The sequence below is a fragment of the Stegostoma tigrinum genome, chromosome 9 (genome assembly GCF_030684315.1).
Source record: "Stegostoma tigrinum isolate sSteTig4 chromosome 9, sSteTig4.hap1, whole genome shotgun sequence".
Classification (NCBI taxonomy): Eukaryota; Metazoa; Chordata; class Chondrichthyes; order Orectolobiformes; family Stegostomatidae; genus Stegostoma; species Stegostoma tigrinum.
The window spans coordinates 69,753,726-69,778,609 of NC_081362.1; the positions used below are offsets into that span (position 1 = coordinate 69,753,726).

The following is a 24,884-nucleotide window of genomic DNA, read 5'->3' on the forward strand; positions in this document are numbered from 1 at the left end:
TCAGACAGAAACCTGACTATGTCTATGCAAATGAGGGCTAAAACCTCTGAGTCCTCTTCCGGCACATACGTCTGCTGCCCTAAGTTAAAATTGGAACTATTATTCCAAATACGGACTTGTCTGTGATGCATTCAATGTTAAAATAACTTAGAATCTAATCCTTTTGAGACAGAATCTGTTTTTGATTAGCTTTTTGGAAACTGCTTGATATTAACTGGAAACTTATAGTGAACAATAGTAATTGTACTTGCATCCTTTTCCTTTTCCACATGTGCTAATAACCATCATTTTAATCATGTTCATGTGTTTGTTATTTTACTGTTCCAAAATACATCGGTTTACATCTGTCCACATTAAAATCCAACTACTGCTTATTAGTCCATCTGGCCCAAATCTTTGTCAAAACTTTTTTTTCCACTCTTTACATTAATAACTTTTTTGACAAGTATAAAACACCACTAAAGTTCAGAAATGAATGAAAGGATTAGATAAAGCAGAACTTCTTGCCAGGATAATAGGTTTATGTTTGAAAATTCTGCTGAATGTAAGAGGAAGGAAACCCTGAAGGAGACATGGAGTTCTACAGCTTCAAGGTACTAGGAAGGAATGAATACAGGTCAGAGAAGGATACGGTTAGTCCTGCTTTCAAACACAGTGAATGCATAGAGAACAAAGTGTGTGAAGGACATACTGTAATGTATTTAGGGTTTACGAGGAAAAGGACTTGAAGCTCCAGGAATCATTAGCACAGCGTTTTGTATTTAGCATTACCATCTGTTTCCTATTTCCAGACTAGTTTTTAATCCATTTGTTTCATTAATTTCATGATCCATAACTTTAAAATCTTACTTTTAATCTATTAATCTACTTCAGATAGGTGGTTGCTTTGACAATTGTCTACCTGGTGGTTCATTGATAATTTCTTGTTCCCACTGTCAGGATACTTCTGTAACATTGTGATGAATTTTCATTCATAAGTAGTATTGTGAAGGAAACATTTTATACAGCATGGGGCATTTTTATTGTTTTAATTGCATTTCATAATTTTCTTTAATTTCCCAGGTTCTTATCCTTCATCAGTGGAGACCTGTCTGACATTGGAAGGCCTTCTATGCAGTGCAATGTAAATGCAGCACTGCAAACCAGTTCAATGGATGCCTTAGCTGAAAAGTTTGAGACAACTGTGCCAACACTGCAGACAATTATTGATGGACTGGTACAGCCTCATGACTATGACATTAGAGCAGGTAATGAGTTCTAACAGGAGCAAATAATCATCATGGGTAATGCAACAGCATTAGTGTAATTAAATGTATATTTTAGAACTGTTTGAATGTATATGATGTTCATAAAAATCCTTAGCTACTATTATCAAGATCCCTTTTAACAACCTGTCTACTTGAATTTACTGGTGTTGATAGTAAACTAACAACCTAAATTCTACAGCCAATCCCAAAATGAGTCATCCAGTTATAAATTTTCTTTAGCCTAATGCTACAATTCAGTCCAGTACAAGTATCCTATCATTTTTCATACTTTATGTACAGAAATTACTAGAGTTTAGCATTGTTGCTTCACACCAACTGAAAAGAACAAAGCAGTCATTATTTCTCAAAATGGCCAATAAAAATAGAGAAAATTAAATAATATTATAAATTTCCTCTTGGAAATTCTGCCAAAGCTAAGGTTCAACTATGCAGATGATGACTTTTAACCAAACTAGCATCGTTAGTTCCAAATTCTAAAATTTATAAATAAGAATCTCCTAATTTAACTTGCATCACAGTCAACTGGCAATGGCTTAGACCAGCAATTAAGGAAAGCTGATGCTGGAATGCTAATTTCTTACTCTTTATTAATTTAGAAGTCTCTTCTTCTCAGGAGGCAGGATTTCTTGGATGGCGAGGCATCCCTCCCCATACCAGCCATAGAAGCAATAGATCATACATTCCAGCCTCAATATTTGGTGGGACATTAATTGTCACCGTTAGGATTGCAGTTGCGAGCTCTGTCTACACACACACACACAAACACACACACACAAACACACACACACACACACACACACACACACACACACACACACACACACACACACACAGTGATGTAAGGACTCAATCAGCCTTATGGTGAGAACTCCACCACACGTCATAAGGCCTTCAGCTACATTTTACAATGCCCCCACCTCTGAGCAAACTATTTCCAGCAAGAGAGAGAGTGGAAATTAATTTAATAGAATTTTACAGCACAGGAGGAAAGAGTGGCCAAGCTGTCTTGCTCCTTATTCTCTCTGCGTTTTCCTTTCTGTAAATAATTATTGAACCTGTTTCCTCCACTCATTCTGTCAATGCAATCCAGGTTATAACAACACACTGAATTTTTTTTAAAAATGGTGGTTCCTCCACTGCCTGTCTCCCTATCAACTTGTAATCATTTTGGACACTTATTAAATTTGTTCAGAACAGCATAGTCTCCATTTCTGGTCTTTAAACCCCTAATCGCTGGGACAATTTGAATAAATCCCCCCTCCATCTTTTCCAACACTTCATGCCCTTCCTAATGTGTGGCATCAAGAACTGGACTGAGAGCTAACTAGTGATTTATAAATGCATTGTAACTTTCATGCTTTTCTACTCCAAGCCCGGTTTCATATCACTATAGATCTCATATGCCTTTTCAACACATTTGTCAACTTCTTATGTCTCCTTCAAAGATATGTGTAGTAACACCCAAGGTCATCTGTTCCAGTTCCTCTTTTAATGTTGTGCTATTTAGTTCATGGTAAATGCCTCTGCTCTTTTTCTTTCCAAACTCATTTCACAAAAGTCAATCCTCTTCATTGTCTGCTACATTTCAAGTTTCATGTCATCTGTCCTGCCAAATCCAGGTCAGTAATATATATCAAAGGAGCAGTGGTCGTAATATAGTGGTCCCAGGGGACATCACTGTATAATTCCCTCCAATCTGAAAACAACCATTCATTATTATTCTCTACTTTTAGTCTTGCAGCCAATTTCATGCTGTCACTACCCCTTAATCCTCTAGATTTAGGCTTCTCTGACAAGTTCATTAAATCTCTTTGAGGAACTTTCCTAAACTGATAGGGAAGACTGCAAAATATTTGCCCTAAAGGGATTTGTCAGAGGAAAAACGGATAAACTGCTGTGTCAGCCTTATGAAACAGAATATTTAGAGGAAGACGTTGACATAGAGTCATAGATCATTGAAACAGACTCTTCGAGCCAACTAGTCCATGCTGAACGTTATCCCAAACTAAACTAGTGCCACCTGCCTGCTCCTGGCCCATTTCCCTCCAAACCATTCATATTTGTGTACCTGTCCAAATGTCTTTTTAAATATTGTAACTGTTGCTGCATCCACTACTTCGTCAGGAAGTTCATTCCAAATGTGAACCACCCTCTTGTGTAAAACAAAAATTGCGCCTCATGTCTTGTTTAATACTCTGGCCTCTCATCTTAAAAATGTGCCCCACAATCTTGAAATCTCCCTTCTTAGGGAAAAGATAACTACCATTAACTCTATCTCTACTGCTCATTATTTTATAAACTTCTTTCAGTTTGCCTCTCAACTTCCTATGCTCCAGTGAAAGAAGTCGCAGCCTATCCAGCCTTTCTTTATAACCGAAACCTTCCATATCCGGCAACATCCTGATAAATCTCTTCTAAATCCTCACCAGTTTGATAGTACCCTTTCTATATCTGGGCGACCAGAACTGGACACAGTATTCCAGAAGAGGCTTCACCAATGTCTTGCACAGCCTTAGCATGACCTCCCAACTCTGATACTCAAAAGACTGAGCAATGAAGGTAAGCATGCTGAATGCATTTTTAACCACCCCGTCTATATGTGACACAAACGTCAAAGAATTATATACCTGTACCCCAGGTTCCTCTGTCCACAACACTACCCAGGGCCCTACCATTAGTTGTATAATCCCTCCTCTTGTTTGTTGTACCACAATGCAATACCTCTCATTTATCCATCTGCCATTTTTCAACCCATTGACCCATTTGATCAAGATCCCTCTGTAATCTTAGAAAACCTTCACTGTCTACTATGCTGCCAATTTGGTGTAGTCCGCAAACTTACTAACCATACCTTATATGTTCTCATCCAAATCATTTACATAAATGAAAAACAGAAGAGGACCCAGAACCAATCCCTATGGAACACCACTAGTCACAGGCCTCCAGTCTGAAAAGCAACCCTGTGCCATCACTCTCTGTCTCCTGTTGTTAAGTCAATTTTGTATCTAACTGGCAAGCTCGCTCTAAATGTCTTGTGACCTAACTTAACTGATTTAGACTACCATGTGGAACCTTCCGAAACGCTTTTCTAAAATCCAAATTAACAGCATTTACTGTTCTGCTATCATCAATCTTTATGGCAACTTCCTCAAAAAACTCAGGCAAGTTTGTGAGAAAAGATTTTCCTCACGTAAAACCATGCTGACTATCCCTAATCAATTTTTGCCTCATGTCCAATAATCCTATACTTTATAGTCACTTTCAACAATTTGCCCACAACTGAGGTTAGACTCACAGGTCTATAGTTCCCTGGTTTCTCCTTACAATCTTTCTTATACAAAGGTACAAAATTATCCACTCTCCAGTCATCAAGCACTTCATCCGTAGTTAGAGATGATGCAAACATTTCTTCAAGGATTCTCTCAATTTCCTCCCTTTCTTTCCACAACATTCTGGAATCATATTAGATCAGGTCCCGGACATTTATCCACTTTTATATTTTCTAAGACCTCCCAAACTTCCCCTTCTGTAATGTGTACTGTATCTAAAACATCAAAGTTTGTTTTCCTGCATTCTCCAGACTCTATTTCTTTCTTCACAGTAAAAACTGACACGACAAGTACATTTCATATCTCTCCCATTCCCTGTGGTTCAACACAAAGATGACCTTCTCTCGAGTTACCCTCCTGCTCTTAATGTTTTCATAGGATTTCTTTATTGTCTTTAACCTTATCTGCCAATGCTATCTCATATCTCCTTTTTGCCTTCCTGATTTTTTTTCTTATGAACGCCACTACACTCTTTATATTGATCAAGAGATTCAATTGAACCAAGTTGTCTGTGTCAAAAATAAGATTTTTTTTATTCATGACTGGAGCCTCAATATCTTTATTCATCCATTGTTCCTCAATCTTACCAGCCCTTCCCTTCACTCTAATAGGAACATAATGCCAATGATCTCTTATGAATGTTCTTGTCTCGTTCCATTAAAATTTGCCTTACTCCAATTAAAAACTTTATTTTTTATGGAAGGCTTATCCTTTTCCATAACCATTTTGAAACTAATAGAATTATGATCGCTACACCCAAAGTGTTCCTCCATTTTTACTTCAGTCACCTGCCCTGCCTAATTGCCCAAAAGAAGATCTAGTTTTGCTCCTTCTCTAGTTGGAGAATCTACATATTGACGATCTTCTTGGATAATTCTTCACTCTAAACCTTTAACACTATAGTAGACCCTGTCAATGTTTGGAAAATTAAAACCCCCAATATTACAAGGTTGTTATGCTTACGTATATCTGAAATCTCTCTACATATTTGTTTCTCAATTTCCCTCTTACTGTTGGGGGGCCTGCAGTGCAGTCCCATCAAAGTGATCTTTCCTTTCTTATTTCTAATCTCTACCCATATATTTTCACTAGATGATATTTCAGAAATATCTTCTCTAGTTAACAACAGTAATGCATTTCTTAATCAATCACACCAGCACCCCCTGCTTTCGCGCCTCATTTCCTATACTTTCTATTGCATCTAAAATCCAGAACATCGAGCTGTCAGTCTTGTCCATCTCAGCGAGTTTCTGTATTAACTATAATGTTCCAATCCCATGCGCTTAAATATGCCCTGAGTTCATCAGCCTTATATGTAAGACCCCTTGCATTGAAGTAAATGGAATTTAATTCTTCAGAGTTACTACATACTCTGACTCGCTCTTGTCATTCTTTCCTAATTGACGTGCTGTCCTCATGTTCAGAACCTTTCCTATTAATCCTTTCATTTATACTGCTACTTCAAGTTCCTCCACTCTCCCCCTCTATCAATATTAATGGAATGAGCAAATCTCCCTGCTAAGATATTGGTTCCTTTCCGGTTCAGGTTACACCCATCCTTTTATAAACAGGTGTTTTCTATCCCAGAAAACATTCCAATTGCCCAAAAACCTGAATCCCTGACAATAAACCAGCTCTTCAGCCATTGATTTATCTCCTTTATCCTTTTATTCCTTCCCTCATTTGAGTTTGGCTTTGGAAGTAAACCAGAAATTACTATTTTTAATCTTCTACCTCACCTCTTAAATTCACTCTGTACTACTTTAATCTTTTCCCTAAAAACGTCATTCCTACCAGTGTGTACAATAATTTCCGGTTTCTCAATCTCACCTTTAATAATATGCTTGAAACATTTAGAGATATGCTGAATCCTAGCACCAGGAAAGCAACAAACCATCCTAAATTTGCGCTCACTGCCATGGAATCTCCTGTCTGTGCCCCCCTGTAAAACAACAATTCTGTTAAGTTTTGTCAAATGCTACTTAACGTAAGAATCATTTCAAGTGTCCAATAGCTGACTGCCCCTTCCATTTGCTTTGGAGAGACTATCTCCTTTAATAGTTCCAAAAACTGAATATCTATTTGATCGAGGAATAGCCACCAGTCTTTTGAACTAACTTCTTACCTTTCCTGACGGTAACCCATCTATTAGACTGATCCTGCTGTGTAATCGCTTTTCTAAATCTATAAGCCGTTTCACTCCATATCTCATTATGTGCCCTTCATAACATTAAGCCCAAAAAAAAACTTTCAATAGCACCTGATATATAAAATAAACTACCTTTCATTACCTACAGAAAATAACGTTAACATGGAAAAAATTTTAAAAATATATGTATCAAACATCTCAAGCCTAAATAAAATTAACCACTTAGTTGATCAACTAAATGAACAATGCCTCCTCTGCAATAAATTTCTTGAAGGAAAAAAAATCTTCTCCAGAGCTGACCATGTGGGACTCACCAAAACGAAAATGCAGCTCCTTATTTAAAGAAAAAACTGTTCCATTTTTCAAAAAGAACTTTTGCAATATAAGAAAAAATCTCTTTAAAACGTGTATAGATGTTTTTAACTTGTGAATTTGAATAAAAAAAAAACCTCAGCTGGTCACTATAGACCCTAAAAGCTCGTTTAAAAAGAAGTCCATTTGAATGTTAATTAAGCAAAATGAATAAAACTCTTATATTAGTGAAATATAATAACTGTAATAACTTTGGGAAAAATAGCTATAATAAATCTTTAACTGAGCCTGAAATCCCAGCTGCAAGATCCATGCTGCCTCCTTTTATAGCACTCACTGGACAAGTAATTCAGACACCCAGGTAAATGCTCTTTGGGTACTGGTTTAATTCAGTTAAATTTTAAAAAATGGGATTGGAAAGCTAATTTCAGTGATGGTGAGCCTGAAACTATCGTGGATTATCATAAAATCCTATCTGGTTCAGTAATGTCCATTAGAAAAGGAAATCAGCCATCAACATCCAGAGTTACTCCAGATACTTACCAAAGTGGTTGATTTCTAACTGCCCTCTAAAATAATCTATCAAGCTACTCAGTTCAAGAATAATAGGGGATTGACAACAAATGCCTACCTTGCCCACAATGCTCACATCCCATCAAATAATTCTTTGCAAAGGACAAAAAGACCTTCATAATGATATGCAAAGAAATGGGTTTAAGCATTATTCCTGAACATATTCAGGAGAATACATGCCAATAGAAGCTCCTGTCACTCACTGCAGTCTACCCTGCATTGTAGAGAAGCCTTCCCTAGTTGTGCCTCAACCTATCTTCTCATGAAAAATCACTGAGCTGGAATGCCAACTGCTTTTCTCACTATAGAAGCTGCCTGAACTGATGGATATGTTTAGCTTTTTCTGTTTTTATCTTGACTTAATTTTTGCTGTTAGTTCTGGTCCTACACATTCCAATCTAATGTATGTCTTCTAAAAAAGAGTCTTGAGATATTATTGCATTCTGTACTGCAGATCTGCCAACACAATACTGCAGTAATTTATTTGTTTGAGGTTTTCAGAAAACAATAGAAGCTCTGATAAATGACAGATAATTGCCATAACAAGTTGTAGAGCTGGATGAACACAGCAGGCCAAACAGCATCAGCAGAGCAGAAAGCTGACATTTCGGGTCTGGATCCTTCTTCAGAAATGGTCCCACTTCTGAGGAAAGGTTTAGACTCAAAATTTCAGATTTCTTGCTCTTCTGATGCTGCCTGGCCTGCTGTGTTCATCCAGCTCTACACTTTGTTACCTCAGATTCTCCAGCATCGGCAGTTCCCACTATCTCTGAGATAATTACCATGTTGCTCATCGTGTAACCTCTTTGTCGCAGAAAGTCAAAACACCACAGTACAATCTTACAATCAGTTATTATATTGCTTAAAGTATGTCAGTTCTGGATATAGATGGCATCTGTAAAAATAAGCCACTTTTGTTTTGTGATCAGTACTGTAAAGCTTTCTGATCACTATGCTAATGTCATTCACACGTTCTTTTAAGGACTTTGTACACATTTGTTTTTCTCTGTGAGATTTGGTTTCACACTTTACCTTCTCAAGGTGATTATTTCAAACAGACATGTAGTATGCTGAAATACTCAAAAGAACAACAACATCATGCAAGTTACTCAGCTTTTCACATAATCTGCCAGATCTGTTATGTGCACGGAAGTACTTGTGGTTGTTAGATTAGTGGAATCAGAAACAGATGACTGGTTCTGGAGTAGATATTAACAGAAAACGATTGTTGCTTCATTCCTCCTTAAACTTTTTATTTAGCCAATTCTTTTCCTTGCCAAATAGCCATAATTATACTTGAGTGCTCATAAGCAGACTGAAGAATAAAGTTATGATACTGAGAGGTTTAACAGAAGGAATATGCTGAGCTGGAACTAAATGATATATACAAATTAGTTGTTTAAAAAGTACAGAAAGACATCTGGGGAGAAAAGAACCATAATTGACAGCATGAGGTGTATAGCCTACAAGAATATTTCTGATGTTTTTCTACATTTATCATCATGCATCTATTAACACTTGAAACTCATAATAGAGTTGGTTAAGTAATGTGTGGATGCATTTTAGTAATGATTCAAGATTTCCCCCTGTACCTCAACTTGTTAAGCAACAAGCTGAATAGGCAGTTCTAGAAATGGCCAGCTCCATTTAATGATATGCGCTTTGAAAAGTGATGCTGAAATCACCTCCACTCATGTGCTACATGAATGTGTGTGCATGTGAAGTGATAACCCCCCTTGATAGTGATGCTACCCCTTCAATGGATTCTACTTCCAAAGCTGACAGAGTGCCACAGAAGAATAAGGGGTCAAGGAGGCGAATTGTGATCAGAACAAATACATTTTTGCTGGATTTTGATTTTAACACCTTCGGGGGGAGAGAGAAAAGGGAAGAAATTGTCTGGCCAACTGATGGAGAGTACCACATTATTGCCTTATTCAGATGATACTGAGGTTGTTGACTTGTTCACTGAGCTGGTTTGTTTTCGTTCAGACGTTTCATCACCATTCTAGGTAACATCATCAGTGGGGCCTCTGATGAAGGCTTTGTCCATGATGATGAAACATCTGAATGAAAACAAGCCAGCTCGATGAGCAAATCAACAATCTCACCCGCAACCCAAGCTTCAAATCTTTGCTAAAACCTTAAAGTCAAATGATATTGCCCATTAATTTTAGAATCTTATTTTTCAGCCAAAAGGAGCCATAAAATAGTTAATCCACTAAAGCATAGTATACTTTACTTCATTATTTCTCTTGATTAGTGCAATTTTCCCTTCCTCCAAGGATGCAGTCCACCTCCATACATTTTGGCACCCATATCTTTTTTCAAAAATTGCTACTTCACAACTGCCAGTTTCAAAAATTGAAGTTTACCTGAGTGTTTTTGCCATTCTCTATACTTTTTACTCTCTCACAGCAGATTCAAAGATGTTGACAGCTGTAATGAATCTTATCCTCTTGCTCCTGTACCATTACACACAGTGCTATTAATACACAAAAGAATTTGACTGAAGAAACCCATCAGTGGGAATATGAGGTTGTGAAGGATCCCAATCTATTTTAGGTATCGAGCCCAAACCATTCAAGAATTTCATTGCAGAAGAAGAGCTCATTGTCTATGACAAACTTAAAATGTTTGGAAACTCTTATCTGTCACCTATTTACTTGCTTGGCCAATAAAGATAACTAAACTTCTTTCTGAACCAAGTGATCTTTCAAACTAGTTGAATTGAGACCTCCTCCTTACATTGACAGTGAGCTCCTTTCCTTCACCTCTCCTTCCTGGCCTATCAACTCTTCCACATCAGGTGTACAACAGGAAACAATATGCCCTACGGTTCATCTCAGTGACAGTACACTCACCTCTGAGTAAGTTGGTCAAAGATTCAAGTTTAACTGTAGAACCATGGCAGCAGGCTAGTGTGTCATTTGGCTCTTCAAACCTCTGCCACTCAATAAAATCGTGGCTGAGCTGGTTGTGGTCTCAGTTCCACTTTCCTGTCTGCACCGTCGTAAACCTTGACTCCTTGTCATTTAAAAATCTTCAGTAATTTTCCACACTTTAACAACCCTCAAAGAAAAACATTTCTTCTTATGCTTAAGTCTCCTTGTTTGAGTGTCCGCACAATGAAAGCATTCTGATAGCCACCTTATACCGACCCCTCCAAAAGATGTATGTTTCAGTAAGATCACCTCTCATTTTTCTAAACTCCAAATGAGCTTAATCTGTTCAAACTTTCTAGCAAGACCCCAGGAGTGAGTCGAATGAACGTTCTCTGATCTTACTTTAAAATAAATCTTTTTGTTTCAAATGAGCAAACCAAAACTCGACAGTACTTGGGATGTGGTTTCACTACCACCCAGCACAGCTGATGTAAAATTTCCCTATTCCTGTTTTCTGTTTCTGTTGCAATAAGCAACAATTCTCTATTTACCTTCCTAATCATTTCCTAACCTACAAGCAAATATTTTGATTCATGTACTAGGACACCCAGAACTCTGCGTCCTGCAATTTTTCTCCATTTAGATAGTACACTGCTTTTCTATGCTACCTGCCAAAGTGGACAGATTGAAATTCACCCATATTACATTCCCATCTGCCAATTTTCTTTTCCCATTCACTTAATCTGTTTATACCCCTTCACAGACTGTCTACCTCCTCTTGTCAACTTATTTTCCTTTCTGTCTTATATTTAATGACAAATCTCTTCACTGTACATTTGGCCTCTTATCCAAAGATTGCTGTTGATTGTAAATAGTCGTGGGCCCGGCACTGATCCCTCACCCCGAAAATTACTCATGTCTCTTGTCTCTGATTCTGTTAGCTAACCAGTCCTTTAGCCATGCTTATACGTTAACCCCTACTCCATGTACTGTTAGTTTGTCTGGTAACCTTTGATGTAACATCTCATCAAACACCTTTTAGAAGCCCAAGTACAACAGATCTACCAGTTCCCCTCTATCCACCATGAATGTTGCTTCACCAACTAATAAACTAGTGAAACGTGACTTTCATTTGACAGTGACATGTCAGCTGTGCCTGGTCAATTCATAATTTTCTAAGTGTCGTGCTATATCGTCCTGGAATAATGCATTAGAGCACATTCCTGTGACAGATTTTAGACTAACAGGCCTGTGGTTCCATGCATTCTGCTCCCCTACCACCTTGAATGAGGGGGTTATATTTGCTATTATCCACTTCACGAGGACCATTCCAGAATCTAAATAATTTTGGACAATTATAATTAATTTATCTCGTAACTGTGTCAATACTTTAAGTCTCTAGTATGCAGGTTATCCAATCCTGTTAGCCTTTCTCATCTCAATCCTAGATGGCCTATCCCAGATCCTTAAATTGTGACTGTGGTTCTGGATTCTCTGGATGTTTTTTTTCTTTATTCATTCTTGGAAAAGGGGCATTGCTGGCCAGGCCAGCATTTATTCCCAATCCCTAAATCTCATCCCAGAGTGCAGATATAAACCAACCACATTGCTGTGAGTCTGGGGTCACATGTAGGCCAGACCAGGTAAGGATGGCAGTTTCCTTTCCGAAGGACATCAGTGAACCCACATGGGTTTTTCCCGATGATCATCAATAGATTCATGGTCATCATTAGACTGTTAATTCCAGACATTTATTGAATTCAAATTTCACCATCTGCCATGGTGGGATTCGAACCCAGGCCCCCGTAACATTACCTGGGTATCTGGATTAACAGTCCAACAATAATACCACTAGGCCAGTGCCTCCCCAATCTAACGTTGCTCCTGTATTTATCCTGTCCTGTTACAATTTTATAAGTTTCAATGAGATTCTCCCCTCCCCCCACCCCAAGTCTTCTAAACTCCAGAGCATTTAATTCTAATCAATCCAGCCTTTTTTATACGTCAGTCCGTTCCAATTGCCATTCCAGGAATCCGTCCGGTAAATCTTTATTACACCACCCCCCCATGGCGAGAACATCATTCCTCTGATCAGGAAACCAGAGCTGCACACAATACTTCTGATGTGGTCTCACCAAGGCCCTTTGGAATTGCAGAAAGACTTTGTTGCTGTTATACTCATCCATTCGCTATGAAGGCCAACATCCAATTGGCTGCCTCTACCACCTGCTGAGCCTGCATGCTTCCTTTCAGTGACTGATGTTTCAGGATACCCAAGTCTCGTTGCACCTATCCATATCCCAATCTATCACCATCTGCCATGCATTTACCCATTCAACTTGTCCAAATTTCACTGAGGCATCTCTACGTCCTGCTCACAGTTTACCCTGCTACCCAGCTTTGTGTAATCTGCAAACATGGTAATATTACATTTTGTTCCCTCATCTAGATCACTAATTTATATTGTGAATAGCTGGGTCCTAGCCCTAAGCCCCATGGTATCCCACTGATCATTGCCTGCCATTTAAAAAAAACCCGTTTATTTCTACTGTTTATTTCTTGTCTGCCAACCAGTGTCAATACACTAACCCCAATCACACGTGTCTCAATTGTGGATGTTAATCTCTTATTTGACCTTGCCAAAAGCCTTCTGAAAGTCTAAGTAAACCGTATCTGCTGGCTCCCCCTTATTAACCCTACTCATTACATCCTTGACCCATGAATGTACATTTGGTACATACATACAAACTGCTTCTTTATTTCTCTGCTGTATGACTAACTGCCATGTTAACCGACTAAATAAATGAACAGAATTCAAAACTAATTGGCTGTAAATTTGCCAGATACGAAGAGTGATGCTATACAAGTTGTTGCTTCAATTGTTGCTACGGGCAGTTGATGTTGCACAGAAGTATTTCTACTATGCAGGCAAAAGTATACAATATTACATGACTTTTTAAGTTGCACATACAGTTAAATTGTGTAACAGCAAAATATTTCCAACCACAAAATGGACAGTCTTTTTATTGAGAGAGTATTTGAAAATTTGGAGCCCACACATGTTATTCAAATGAGGTAGACTATGAAAGTACAGGCACAGTCACTGCTGCTGACTCTGGCTAAGCAGATATCCTATTAGCTAAAGCACATGTCTCCCTTGCAAATCTAGGTTAACTCTAGCATAATATGATATCCAATCTCAATGCTTCAACCCTCAGAGCTATGTAAAATGTGCTTGGTTGTTGTACTTTTTCACGCAATCGGAGAATTTTTAATTGTTACTGGTCATATTTGAGACATTGTTTATTATGAACTAAATTAGAAATTTAAAGACATTTTCTTACCACAATAAGCTGCCTAAACAATGACTAGGCCAAGGGAATAATTGAATAAAAAGAACTCCAATTGAAACAATCCATTATTTGATTTTAGACGCAATTTTCAAAATGTTGACGTTTCCTTTTTGTCTTGCAAGAACTGAATTTTCATCTAATCTGTCTTGTTTTGTTCCTGTGCAGGATTTGAGCAGCAGGATTTTAAAAGGAACATTGTCTCTCTCGATGACCTGAGAACGGGAACTGTTTTGACTGGAAGGGTGGAAAATGCCACTCTATTTGGCGTCTTTGTTGACGTTGGTGTTGGTCGATCCGGTCTGATCCCTATTCGTTACATTACAGCAGCCAAGCTGCCTGTAACTAAAAAACGACGAAGTCTAGGCCTTGGTCCTGGTGAAAGGGTGGAAGTTAAAGTGCTGGAGATTGACCATGTAAGAAACCGTATTTCATTAGATCTTATTCGAGTTTTGTAAACTGATAAAATTTCTTTAGTCAAATTCTTAGATTTTCCGTTTTCCCCACCTTGGATTGGTGGAAATTCTGATGAATATTAGATTTCTCAGCCCTAATGTTGTATTGGCACTGATGCTGCAGTGCACAGCATCATCCCATGATATTTGAAGGACCATTTTTTGTTTATCATGTATATGTTGAAAATTTAAAAATTGATATTTAAAAACTGTAGTGTTATCTGCAGCATTTGGCAATTCAGTGTGAATAGCTGTCCAAACTTGTGCACAGACGCAACTTTACTGACCAATTTGTACATTTGAGAGTATAAGGCTTCAGCAATCTTTCACGCAATTACCCTAACATTACACAGCTAGCTCTGATCATGTCTGTAATCTGTCCATGTATAAATGTTCATTGCTTAAAAGTAAGAAATGTTCACCATCAAACTTAACAACATCATTACTGCCCGTGTCTGTGGATCTGACCTAAACAACTAAATTTATGAAACAGGCTGCATTGTCTTTTGATTATGTACAAATCATCAGAGTAATACCACTAGAATTTGATATATTTCACAAACACTGTACACAAGACTTCCAAATTTTAAAAGCTTCCTATGATTGTCAGCCAATAACCACAGTTACCGTTTCAAGTTGTCATAACTAAAATACAAACTGGATGGTTTTAACAAATGGTCTTTCCTTCAACACCCTAGCTTCAGTTGATTAATTTTTTTCATAATTGTTTGTTACATACCCAGGCTTAGCTTCAAAAAGAAGTGTCCATTTTAAATGAGCAGCCCTGTTAGGGCTAATATTCAAAATAGTCTTTCTGATTTACAGGCTTTACTGAATTAATGCCTTTTTTTTAGGCAGTTCATGTATCCATTTCTACAGCCTATTGTTGTTCCTTGCCCCTCCCTATCATCAATGACAAATTCACTTTTTGAATATTCAGTTGTGTAAAGATTCAAGAACAAGAGCCTTAAAAACTGATTTGGTTGATGGTCAGGTGTGTCTATGTTGTTTGAATTGTGTTTTGAATATGCTTCTATCAGACCAATTTCGATCAATGATTTTGTGCGAAAATAAACATCTCTGATTTTACGATCATGATTGATTGTATTTATTTAAGTACCTGGATGACCTTATTTCGTTCAGCTTTGGAGTCTTGTAACACAAGAGTCTGGGTTCAAGTCCTACCTGTGCTGAGGTGTGTTATCACACATTCCAAATGGGTTGATTTTTAAAAAAAATTATTTTGCTGATTCAACTTAGAAACAAATAATTAAAAGTCTTAATTCTAAATTTTGGGTTAAATTTTTGTGTCTACTTAAAATTAGGAAATTATACTGAAGATTATCTGCCATTCCTTCTTTGTAAAAGCGTCTATTTAATGTTCAGATTCGATGTTCTTTGTTTGGGGGAGCATGGTGGCTCAGTGGTTAGCACTGCTGCCTGACAGTGCCAGGGACCCTGGTTCAACCCTACTCTCGGGCAACTGTCTGTGTGGAGTTTGCACATTCTCCCCGTGTCTGCGTGGGTTTCGTCTGGGTGCCCCAGCTTCCTCTCAAAGCCCAAAGATGTGCAGGCTAGGTGGATCAGCCATGCTAAATTGCCCACAGTGCTCAGGGATGTGTAGATTAGGTGGGTTTTAGGGGATGGGTCTGGGTGGGATTCTCGGGGCAGTGTGGACTTGTTGGGCCGAAGGGCCTGTTTCCACCTGCAGAGATTCTATGATTCTATGATATAGAAGCTGCCCAGTTTTTAAGATAAACATTTTGCAATGGAACATCTGACAAAACTCATGTCGGCTATATTGCATTGTTCTATCTTTTCTGTTCTAACCCTCCGGGATAAAATGTAGAATCATATAAGATAGAAGAAGCCCTTCAGCCCATCGAGTCTGCACCAACCAGTCTTAAATCTACATTAGTCCTACTTTCAAGCTCTTGGCCCATTGTCTTGAATGTTATGACATTTCAAGTGCTCATCCAAGCATCTTTTGAAAGGCCATGAGATTTCCTGCCTCAACTACCCTTCCAGGCAGTGCATTCCAAGTTCCCACTACTCTCTGGGTAAAAAGACCCTCAAACCCCCTCTAAACCTATGCCTTTCACCTTAAAATTATGCCCCATTTTCACTGACCCTTCAGCCAAGGGAAGCAGCTGCTTTTGACCCACTCCACCTATGCCCCACATAATCTTATACACCTTAGTCTCCCACTCGGCGTTCTCTGTTCTAAAGAAAGCAATCCAGGCTTAACCAGGCTCTCTTTGTAGCTAAAATATTCCATCCCAAACAACATCCTGGTGAAACTTCTCTGCAACACCTCCACATCTTTTCTGAGCTTCCGAGCGTCCTGCATTCATTGAGTATTCATCTGTCTCATTCTCGTACCTCATTCTACTAGTAGTAAACGCTGTTTTGAATCAATATGCAAGGGTTTTCTTGATGTTACTGATAAAGTAGGTACTTTGCACAACAGATCCTTTAATAAAGCTTTACTGAATAGATTTGATCTCTTAGGGTGAACAATTTTTTTTATTTATAAAAGTGAACAGACTTCTGAAGTATGACGGAATTATAAAGTTAGTGGTCCTGTAGCAGACATTCAGAGATGACCAGGGAGGTAATGCACAGGTTTCGAAGTCCATCTATCTCACTAACCATCTTTTCCTGAGGAGTTCAACCAAATCCAAGTTCATGGGATCACCAGTGAATCATGCTGCACAGAAAGGGAGGAAGAAGAGTTAAAGAGCAATAGTGTTAAGGATTCAATAGTTAAGGGAACAGTCAGGTATGGTTGCTGCTGTAGGTCTGCCTTCCGCATGCTGAATTGCCTCACTGGTGACAGGATCAAGGATGCCACAGTGTGGCTGCACAGCATTCTTACGGATGACTGATTTAAAAAAAAAACTTGCCAGCTTAGCCTTGATGACACTTAATAACACAGCCACAACAGCCCTCTGCAGTAAACAATTTCACAGATTCACTAGGCTTGAGAGAGGAAATTCCTCTTCATCTCCATCCTAAATGCGTGACCCCTTATTCAGATATTATGCCCTTTAGTCCTCGGCTCTCCCACAAGGGGAAACAACCTCTCCACGTTTATCCTACCAAGTTCCCTAAGAATCTTGTATGTTTGAATAATGTTGCCCCTCATTCTTCTATAATCCAATGAATACAGACCCAACCTGCCCAAATTCTCATAAGGCAGTCCCTTCATGCCTGGTATCAATCTGATCTTCTCTGAACTGCCTCCAAATGCCAGTATATGCTGGGGATCACATGTAGGCCAAACCAGGTAATGATGTCTGTTTGCTAAAGGACATTAGTGAACCAAATGTACTAGCTTTTTATTCCAGATTTTTCATTGAATTCAAAATTTCATCATCTGTCATAGTGGAATTTGAACTGATGTCCTCAGATTATCAGGCTGGGGTTTTGAAACGCTAATCTAGTGATAATGTCAGTGTTATATATTACATTTGAGCAGAACTAGAATCAATATCCCTCCAGATTTTGGTAGTGCTGGCAAGTGGGTTTCAAACAGTTTGACAGGAGCATGGGAACTTAAAATGGAATTCAGATAGGAGGAAAACAAAGCTGGTAACGGTAAAAAAAAGTTGTAAAATTTGAAGTGCAACTGAAATGAAAGCAAGCGTCAAATTTAATCAAAATCCAAAAAAAAAATGTTAAGAAGGGGGAACTTAAGGCTATCTGAATGAATACAGAATTTGCAACATGTGATGGCACAAATAGAAATAAACAAGAATCATCTAATTATTGTGGGGAAATAACTGAGTGATTAACAAGGCTGGGAAGAATCAAGGATATGTGGTATATGGGTAGGATATTACATTTTATTAAGAGGGGGTCTTGGATCAGAATACTAAGCCATAGAATCTGCCTGGGTAAAGCTACGCAGCAAGGTACAGCAAGTATTGGTTGGAGTTGCTTATAGGTCACCAAAAAGCAGTAATTTAGGACACCATATTAGTCCTTGAAGTGAGAGGTGTATGTAACAAGAGTCATACAGTAATCATGAGATAATTCAAATTACATTCAGGCAGATTCTTCGCTTGCGAAGATCAGTTGGGAAGAGATTCGTCAGCGATTTCGTTGGCACAACCATTGGTGGCTGTAGAGTCCTATTCTGGACCTGCAGATCCTGGGGCAGTGTGGGCAGGGGAATGCTCCGGACAGTGGGGCTTGAGATGAGGGCTCCTTCCTGCGTTTCCATCTGTCCTCTGCAGCTGCTCTCCTCGAACATTCGAACTGCTCCGTCGCCGTCGTAGTTTTCTTCCGCCATGCGTCCCTGTCAGAGGCCAGCTTTTGCCATTCCGTTGAGGTGATGCCGGCCTGAGACAGCTGTTGCTTCAGTCGGTCCTTGTAACACTTGCGCGGGGCACCGCGGTTTCTTTTGCAGTCGCAGAGTTCCCTGAAGAACACTGTCTTGGGTATTCTGGTGTTGTCCATCAACGATGTGACCCAACCGTCGAAGATGCTTTAGGAGAAGGATCGCTTTGATGCTGGGGAGCCGGGCCTTTTCCAGCACTTCGTTGTTAGAGATGCAGTCCTGCCAGGTGATGCCCAATATAGAGCACAGGCAAGGTTGGTGGAATTGTTCCAGCAACCGCGTCTGTTTCCAATACAGAACCCAGGCCTCAGAGCCGTACAGCAGTGTGGTGATGACCGCGGCCTTGTAAACCTGGATTTTCGTCGACATGCTTATCAAGTGGTTTCTCCATACACGCTTCCGCAGTCGCCCGAAGGCGCTACTTGCTTTTGCAAGGCGATTGTCAACGTCTCCTGTGACTGTAATGTATATGAGAGTTTTCAAGAACACTTGAACCAACTAGAGGACAGCTATTTTAGATTTAATATTTTACAACGAGTGTAAATTAATCTTTCTGTAAAGAAGAAGTGGGGAAGAGTGATCATAACACATTGGAATTTATACTTCCTTCATAGCTTCAGGTATCTCAATTCAAAACTAGGGGTGAGGGTTCCGGAATAAATAGGGAGAGATGGGGAGGCAGACAGAAGATGGAGAGAAAAGAAGATAGGTGGGGAGGTAGGGAGGGGATAGGTCAGTCCAGGGAAGACGGACAGGTTAAGGAGGTGGGATGAGGTTAGTAGGTAGGAAATGGAGGTGCGGGTTGGGGTGGGAGGAAGGGATGGGTGAGAGGAAGAACAGGTTAGGGAGGTAGAGACGGGCTGGGCTGGTTTTGGGATGCAGTAGGGGGAGGGGACGAACTGGGCTGGTTTTGGGATGCGGTGGGGGAAGGGGAGATTTTGAAGCTGGTAACGTCCACATTGATACCATTGGGCTGCAGGAACCATTTCAACTCCCCCTCCCATTCCTTAGATGACACGTCCATCGTGGGCCTCCTGCAGAGCCACAATGATGCCACCCGAAAGTTGCAGGAACAGCAACTCATATTCCACTTTGGAACCCTGCGGCCCAATGGTATCAATGTGGACTTCACCAGCTTCAAAATCTCCCCTTCCCCCACCGCATCCCAAAACCAGCCCAGTTCATCCCCTCCCCCCACTGCATCACACAACCAGCCCAGCTCTTCCCCTCCCCCAATTGCATCCCAAAACCAGTCCAACCTGTCTCTGCCTCCTTAAACTGTTCTTCCTCTCACCCATCCCTTCCTTCCACCCCAAGCTGCACCTCCATTTCCTCCCTACTAACCTCATCCCACCTCCTTGACCTGTCCGTCTTCCCTGGACTGACCTATCCCCTCCCTACCTCCCCACCTATATTCTCCTCTCTACCTATCTTCTTTTCTCTCCATCTTCGGTCTGCCTCCCCCTCTCTCCCTATTTATTCCGGAATCCTCACCCCATCCCCCTCTCTGATGAAGGGTCTAGGCCCGAAACGTCAGCTTTTGTGCTCCTGAGATGCTGCTGGGCCTGCTGTGTTCATCCAGCTTCACACTTTATTATCTTGAAGTCCCCTTCTGACTCGCCAAAGTCTGTCCATCATCTACATGGTGCAAGTCAGACCTGGTTGATGGAATACTCCCCACTTGACTACTGGTTAAGTACACCTCCAACAGAGGCTCATTAGTTAGCACTGCTGCCTCACAGCATCAGGGACCCTGGGTTCGATTCCACCCTCGGGTGACTGCCTGTGTGGAGTTTGCACATTCTCCCAGTTTCTCCGTGGGCTTCCTCTGTGCTCCAGTTTCCTCCCACAGTCCAAAGATGTTCAGGCTAGTTGGATTGGCCATGCTAAATTGCCCGTTGTGTTCAGGGATGTGTAGATTGGGTTGGGTATAGGGGGAAGGGTCTGGGTGGGATGCTCTGAGGGTTGGCATGGGCTTGTTGGGCCGAAGGGCCTGTTTCTACACTGTAGAGATTCTATGGACACACTGAAATGCTTGGCGCTATCCTTGACAAAGTAGCCCATGTAATTGTTTGTGGACGGTGTGCTTTTCACTCCCTCCGCCTTCAATGCACAGTAGCATCATTGTGTAATGACCTACAAGACACTCTGCAAAGGTCCACCAATATCCTTAGCATCCTATAAACCCACAACCATTTACGCCTCGAAGGACAGGGACAGCAGATACATGGAAATGCCACCACCTGGAAGTTCCTGTCCAAGCTACTCACCATCCTGACTTGGAAGTACAGCACCTTTCCTTCAGTGCGTTTGGGTAAAAATTCTTGAACCTGCTAACAGCACTATGGGTAAACCTTTACCCGATGGACAGAATGGTTAAAGGGGGTAACTAACCTCCTCCTTCTCTTGAGTAACAAAGGGCATGCAATAAATGATGGCTAAGACAGCAATGCCCTCATCCCATGAACAAAAAAGAAAACTTAGCCAGCCAGCAATAGGCAAAATGCTAAAAGCTACTTTAAATAATGCGATAACTGGTCACAGAGGTAGTGGTAGAATTAGGCAGAGTCGACAAACTTTTAGTAAAGGGAATGTTTGACAAACTTGTTATTCTTTTCAAGATATAATTACCTGAATAGATAAGGAGGAACACAGTCTCAAAATAAAAGTTAGACAATTTAGGAGAAACTTCTTTACTCAGGGAATGGTGAATTATTGGAATTCTGTGTCATTGAGTATGTTCAAGATAGATCATCAGATTTTTAGATATCAAGGACATCAAGAAACATAAGGATGATGTGGGAAAATTGCATGAGATAGAAGATTAGCCTTGATATAGTTGAAGGCACACTCCTACTCCAGATTTCTTTGTTCCTATGAAATTACGCAATTTGTTCAATCTGTACTAATGGGTACAAATTCTCAGTTCCAATTTAGAATTAGACATTTAGGATTGGCCATTTTCAAAACTATGTCCCAGAGATACAATCAGTTCAAAACTTTGAAAATCCTACAGGTATTATTCTGGTAATTCAGGAAGATAACACTGATTCCAAGAAGAGATGAACCATCAATACGGAAAGGAGGCTGGAGAACGATTTCATGCTTCCTCTGTAGACAAAAGTTCATATTTCTACACACCAGCAAAAAAGAAAATCAAACAAAAAAGAGATGCCTGGGGCATCAATTTATAAAGGGTTAAATTAGAGGGGTCAGAATGGTTAATCTTTTTGATGAATCTCCTTTGAAGATTAATTATGACTTGAGCCCTAATCCAAGATGAAGGAAACAAAGCAGATGTGTCGAAGATGAAGGCTGTACCCACCTCAGCTTGAGAATCAAACAGGTTACTGCTGTTTCTGGCCTGCCTCCTCTTCTGAAATGCATAATAATTATGGTTTGTGAAACGCATGCTCTTTACCTTTCTGAAGTACGCACATCACTACATGCCTACTGTTACTGTTTATTAATAGTAGTGTCATCACAAATCATTGCAGAGCACACACATCCCACATCATGAGTTTACCTTTCAACTCTAATTCTGCTATGATATGTTTGCAGAATTAATTTTTGTTTATAATGCTGATTACATGTTGAATAGACCGCAATACTTTGTGGCTGTCTAATTAAAAATCCTCAGTGTGGAGTCCTGGCTTTTCTTTTAATCCCCACTTTCTATCTGAAGAGTGCTGTAGTAATGTTACTGGCCTAGCAACTAGCTACTGGTCTGGATTATGGCTCTGGGGACAAGCTGAAGTCACATCGTGGCAGCTTCAGGAATTTTAATTCAGCTAATTAATAAATTTGGAATGAAAAGCTATTTTTAGTCGCCATGAGTTGAAACCAGAGGATTGTTATAAAACAAAATTTGCCTTTAGGAAGATAAATTTGCCACCCTGACCTGATCTAGCCTACATGTAATCTCAAGACCCAACCTGCCCTCTGAAATGCCCTAGGAAATCTCTCAGTTGCAGCAAAAATTACAACTCGAAATTTCAATGACAGACCAATAGACATCGATCTGAGTACAGTAAATGCCAAAGGCACATTGTCTATTTGCTACTAGGCCTCACTAATACCTGGGACCTACCAATGTCAAGCAACAGCCTAATATCATATACCTTACCCAGAAAGGTACCTTCACAGTCAAAGTTAAAGGCTTCTTCTGTAGTTTCTACAGACTCTGGAACAGTTCATGTGGATTCCTAATGTAACCCTACTATTTTGAAAAGGAACTAGAGAGAAAACAGGCAGTTATATACTGGTAAGCCTGACACTGTTAGCGGGAAAAATGCCTGAGTCCATTATAAAGGATTTAATAGCAGAGTACTTGGAAAACAGTAACAGGATTGGACAAAGTCAGCATGTATTTACAAAAGGGAAATCATGCTTGACAAATCTATTGGAATTCGTTTGAGGATAGAACTAATTATTAGTTTTATCTATAATTAGATTATAGAGTCAGTAAGAGAGAGCCCTGGATGTGGTTTACTTGGAGCTTCAGAAAGCTTTCTGTAAGGTCCCAAATAAGAGATTAACTAACACACATATGATTGAGTACCATTACTGACATAGATAAAGAATTGACTAGCAGACAGGAATAAACAGTCACAGTAAACAAGTCTTTTTCTGAGTATCAGCCCAGTAGGAATTGGTGCTTGGAACCCAACTATCTATAACGTATATATGTAATGATTTAGATGAGGGAACTAAGTGTAATATCTCCAAGTCTCCAAAGCTAGATGGGAGGGTGAATGCTATGAGGGCTACAGAAACGTTTCACTATGATTTAAACAAATTCAATGAATGGGCTAATCCATGACAGATGAAGGATAATGTGGATATCAATTTTGGTAGCAAAACAAGGGAGGCAGATCATTATCTGAATGGTGTGATAGTGGGTGCAATGAGTCCTGGGTGTTTTAATACACCAATCATTGAAATTAAGCATGCAGATGCAGCAGACTGAGAAGAAAACAAATGGTATATTGGTTTTCAGAGTGAGAGGCTTTGAGTACAAGAGCAGGGATATCTTGTTGCTATTGTACAAGGCCTTGGTGAGACTTCAGCTGGAGTACAGTGTACTGTTTTGGTCTCCTAATCTGTGGAAGGATGTTCTGACAATTAAAATTTACCAGACTGATCCCTGGAGTAGCAGCTCTGACAAATGAAGATTAGAACCGTATTCATTAGAGTTTAAAAGAATGTTGGAGTGGGTTGGGGATGTGGATGATTATCTCATAGAAACCTATCAAATTCTAACAGTACTAGCTAGGGTATATGTAGGAAAGACATTCTTAATAAGCAAGGAGTCCAGAAGCAGGAGCCACAATTTAAGGATACGAGGTAGACCATTTAAGACTGAGATAAAAAGAAACTTCTTCACCCAGAGAGAGGAATTCTTAGCCACAAAAAGTGATTGAGGCCAAAATATTAAATGTTTTCAAGAAGGAAATAGATATAGAACATAGAAAAGTACAGCACAGTACAGGCCCTTCAGCCCACGATGTTGTGCCATGGAATAATCCTAATCCAAAAATAAAATAACCTAATCTACATTCCCCTCAATTCACGCTGTCCATGTGCATGTCCAGCAGTCGCTTAAATGTCACGAATGACTCTGCTTTCACAACTACTTTTCTCCATTACAGTTTGCAAACTCCAACATTTTACAAACACCAACATTTTGCAAATACCAAATCCTAACATCCTGCTTTTTGGTCCACAACTATGCTACCCAAATTTACAACAGTGCATCAGATTTGAGGGGACAAATGTCATCCCCTGCTGCTAGTTTCTGTCTTTCTATGAAGCTTCATTGCATCTTACGCTCCCACCAAGTTTTGTGTCTGCAGTTGATTTGGAAATATTAAAATTGGTCTCCACATCCCAATGTTTAATGTGTATTGTGAACAGTTGTAATCCTCTTGTTACCTCAATAGTATTGAGCTCAACTGTGAAGACCTTACTGAGACAAAAAGATATAATTCTTAGGGCTAAAGTGGATCAAAGGGTATGGGGTGAAAGCTAAAACAGCTGCCATGGACCAGATCAAACCCCTCTAAATATATGAGGGAGATTGCCTACACCCTAACATTTATTTTGTTTAAAGGCAAGTGTAAGATGTAGTGTTCCAAATGTAATTTGATTGGCCTTGCTACTCGGCTTTAAGCAAAACACACTTTATTCTTATACCCAGTTAAAACCTAAATGAAAGA

The 24,884-nt window shown here is 39.6% G+C and overlaps 1 protein-coding gene across 5 annotated transcripts in view; it reads left to right on the forward strand.

The window, feature by feature from the left end:
• The window catches only part of srbd1 (S1 RNA binding domain 1), a 265,440-nt gene extending 250,030 nt beyond the window's left edge, over positions 1-15,410 (forward strand). For 4 of the 5 annotated variants that reach the window (XM_048536358.2, XM_059648614.1, XM_048536360.2 and 1 more), the window contains exons 21-22: positions 1,063-1,247; positions 14,035-15,410. In XM_048536358.2, coding sequence (XP_048392315.2) covers positions 1,063-1,247; positions 14,035-14,324 — 475 coding nt within the window. In that variant the 3' untranslated portion in view covers positions 14,325-15,410. Of the gene's footprint in view, positions 1-1,062; positions 1,248-14,034 lie in introns of those variants that run through there. The other variant, XR_007248120.2, reaches the window with a different exon arrangement.
• Positions 15,411-24,884: the final 9,474 nt, after the last annotated feature.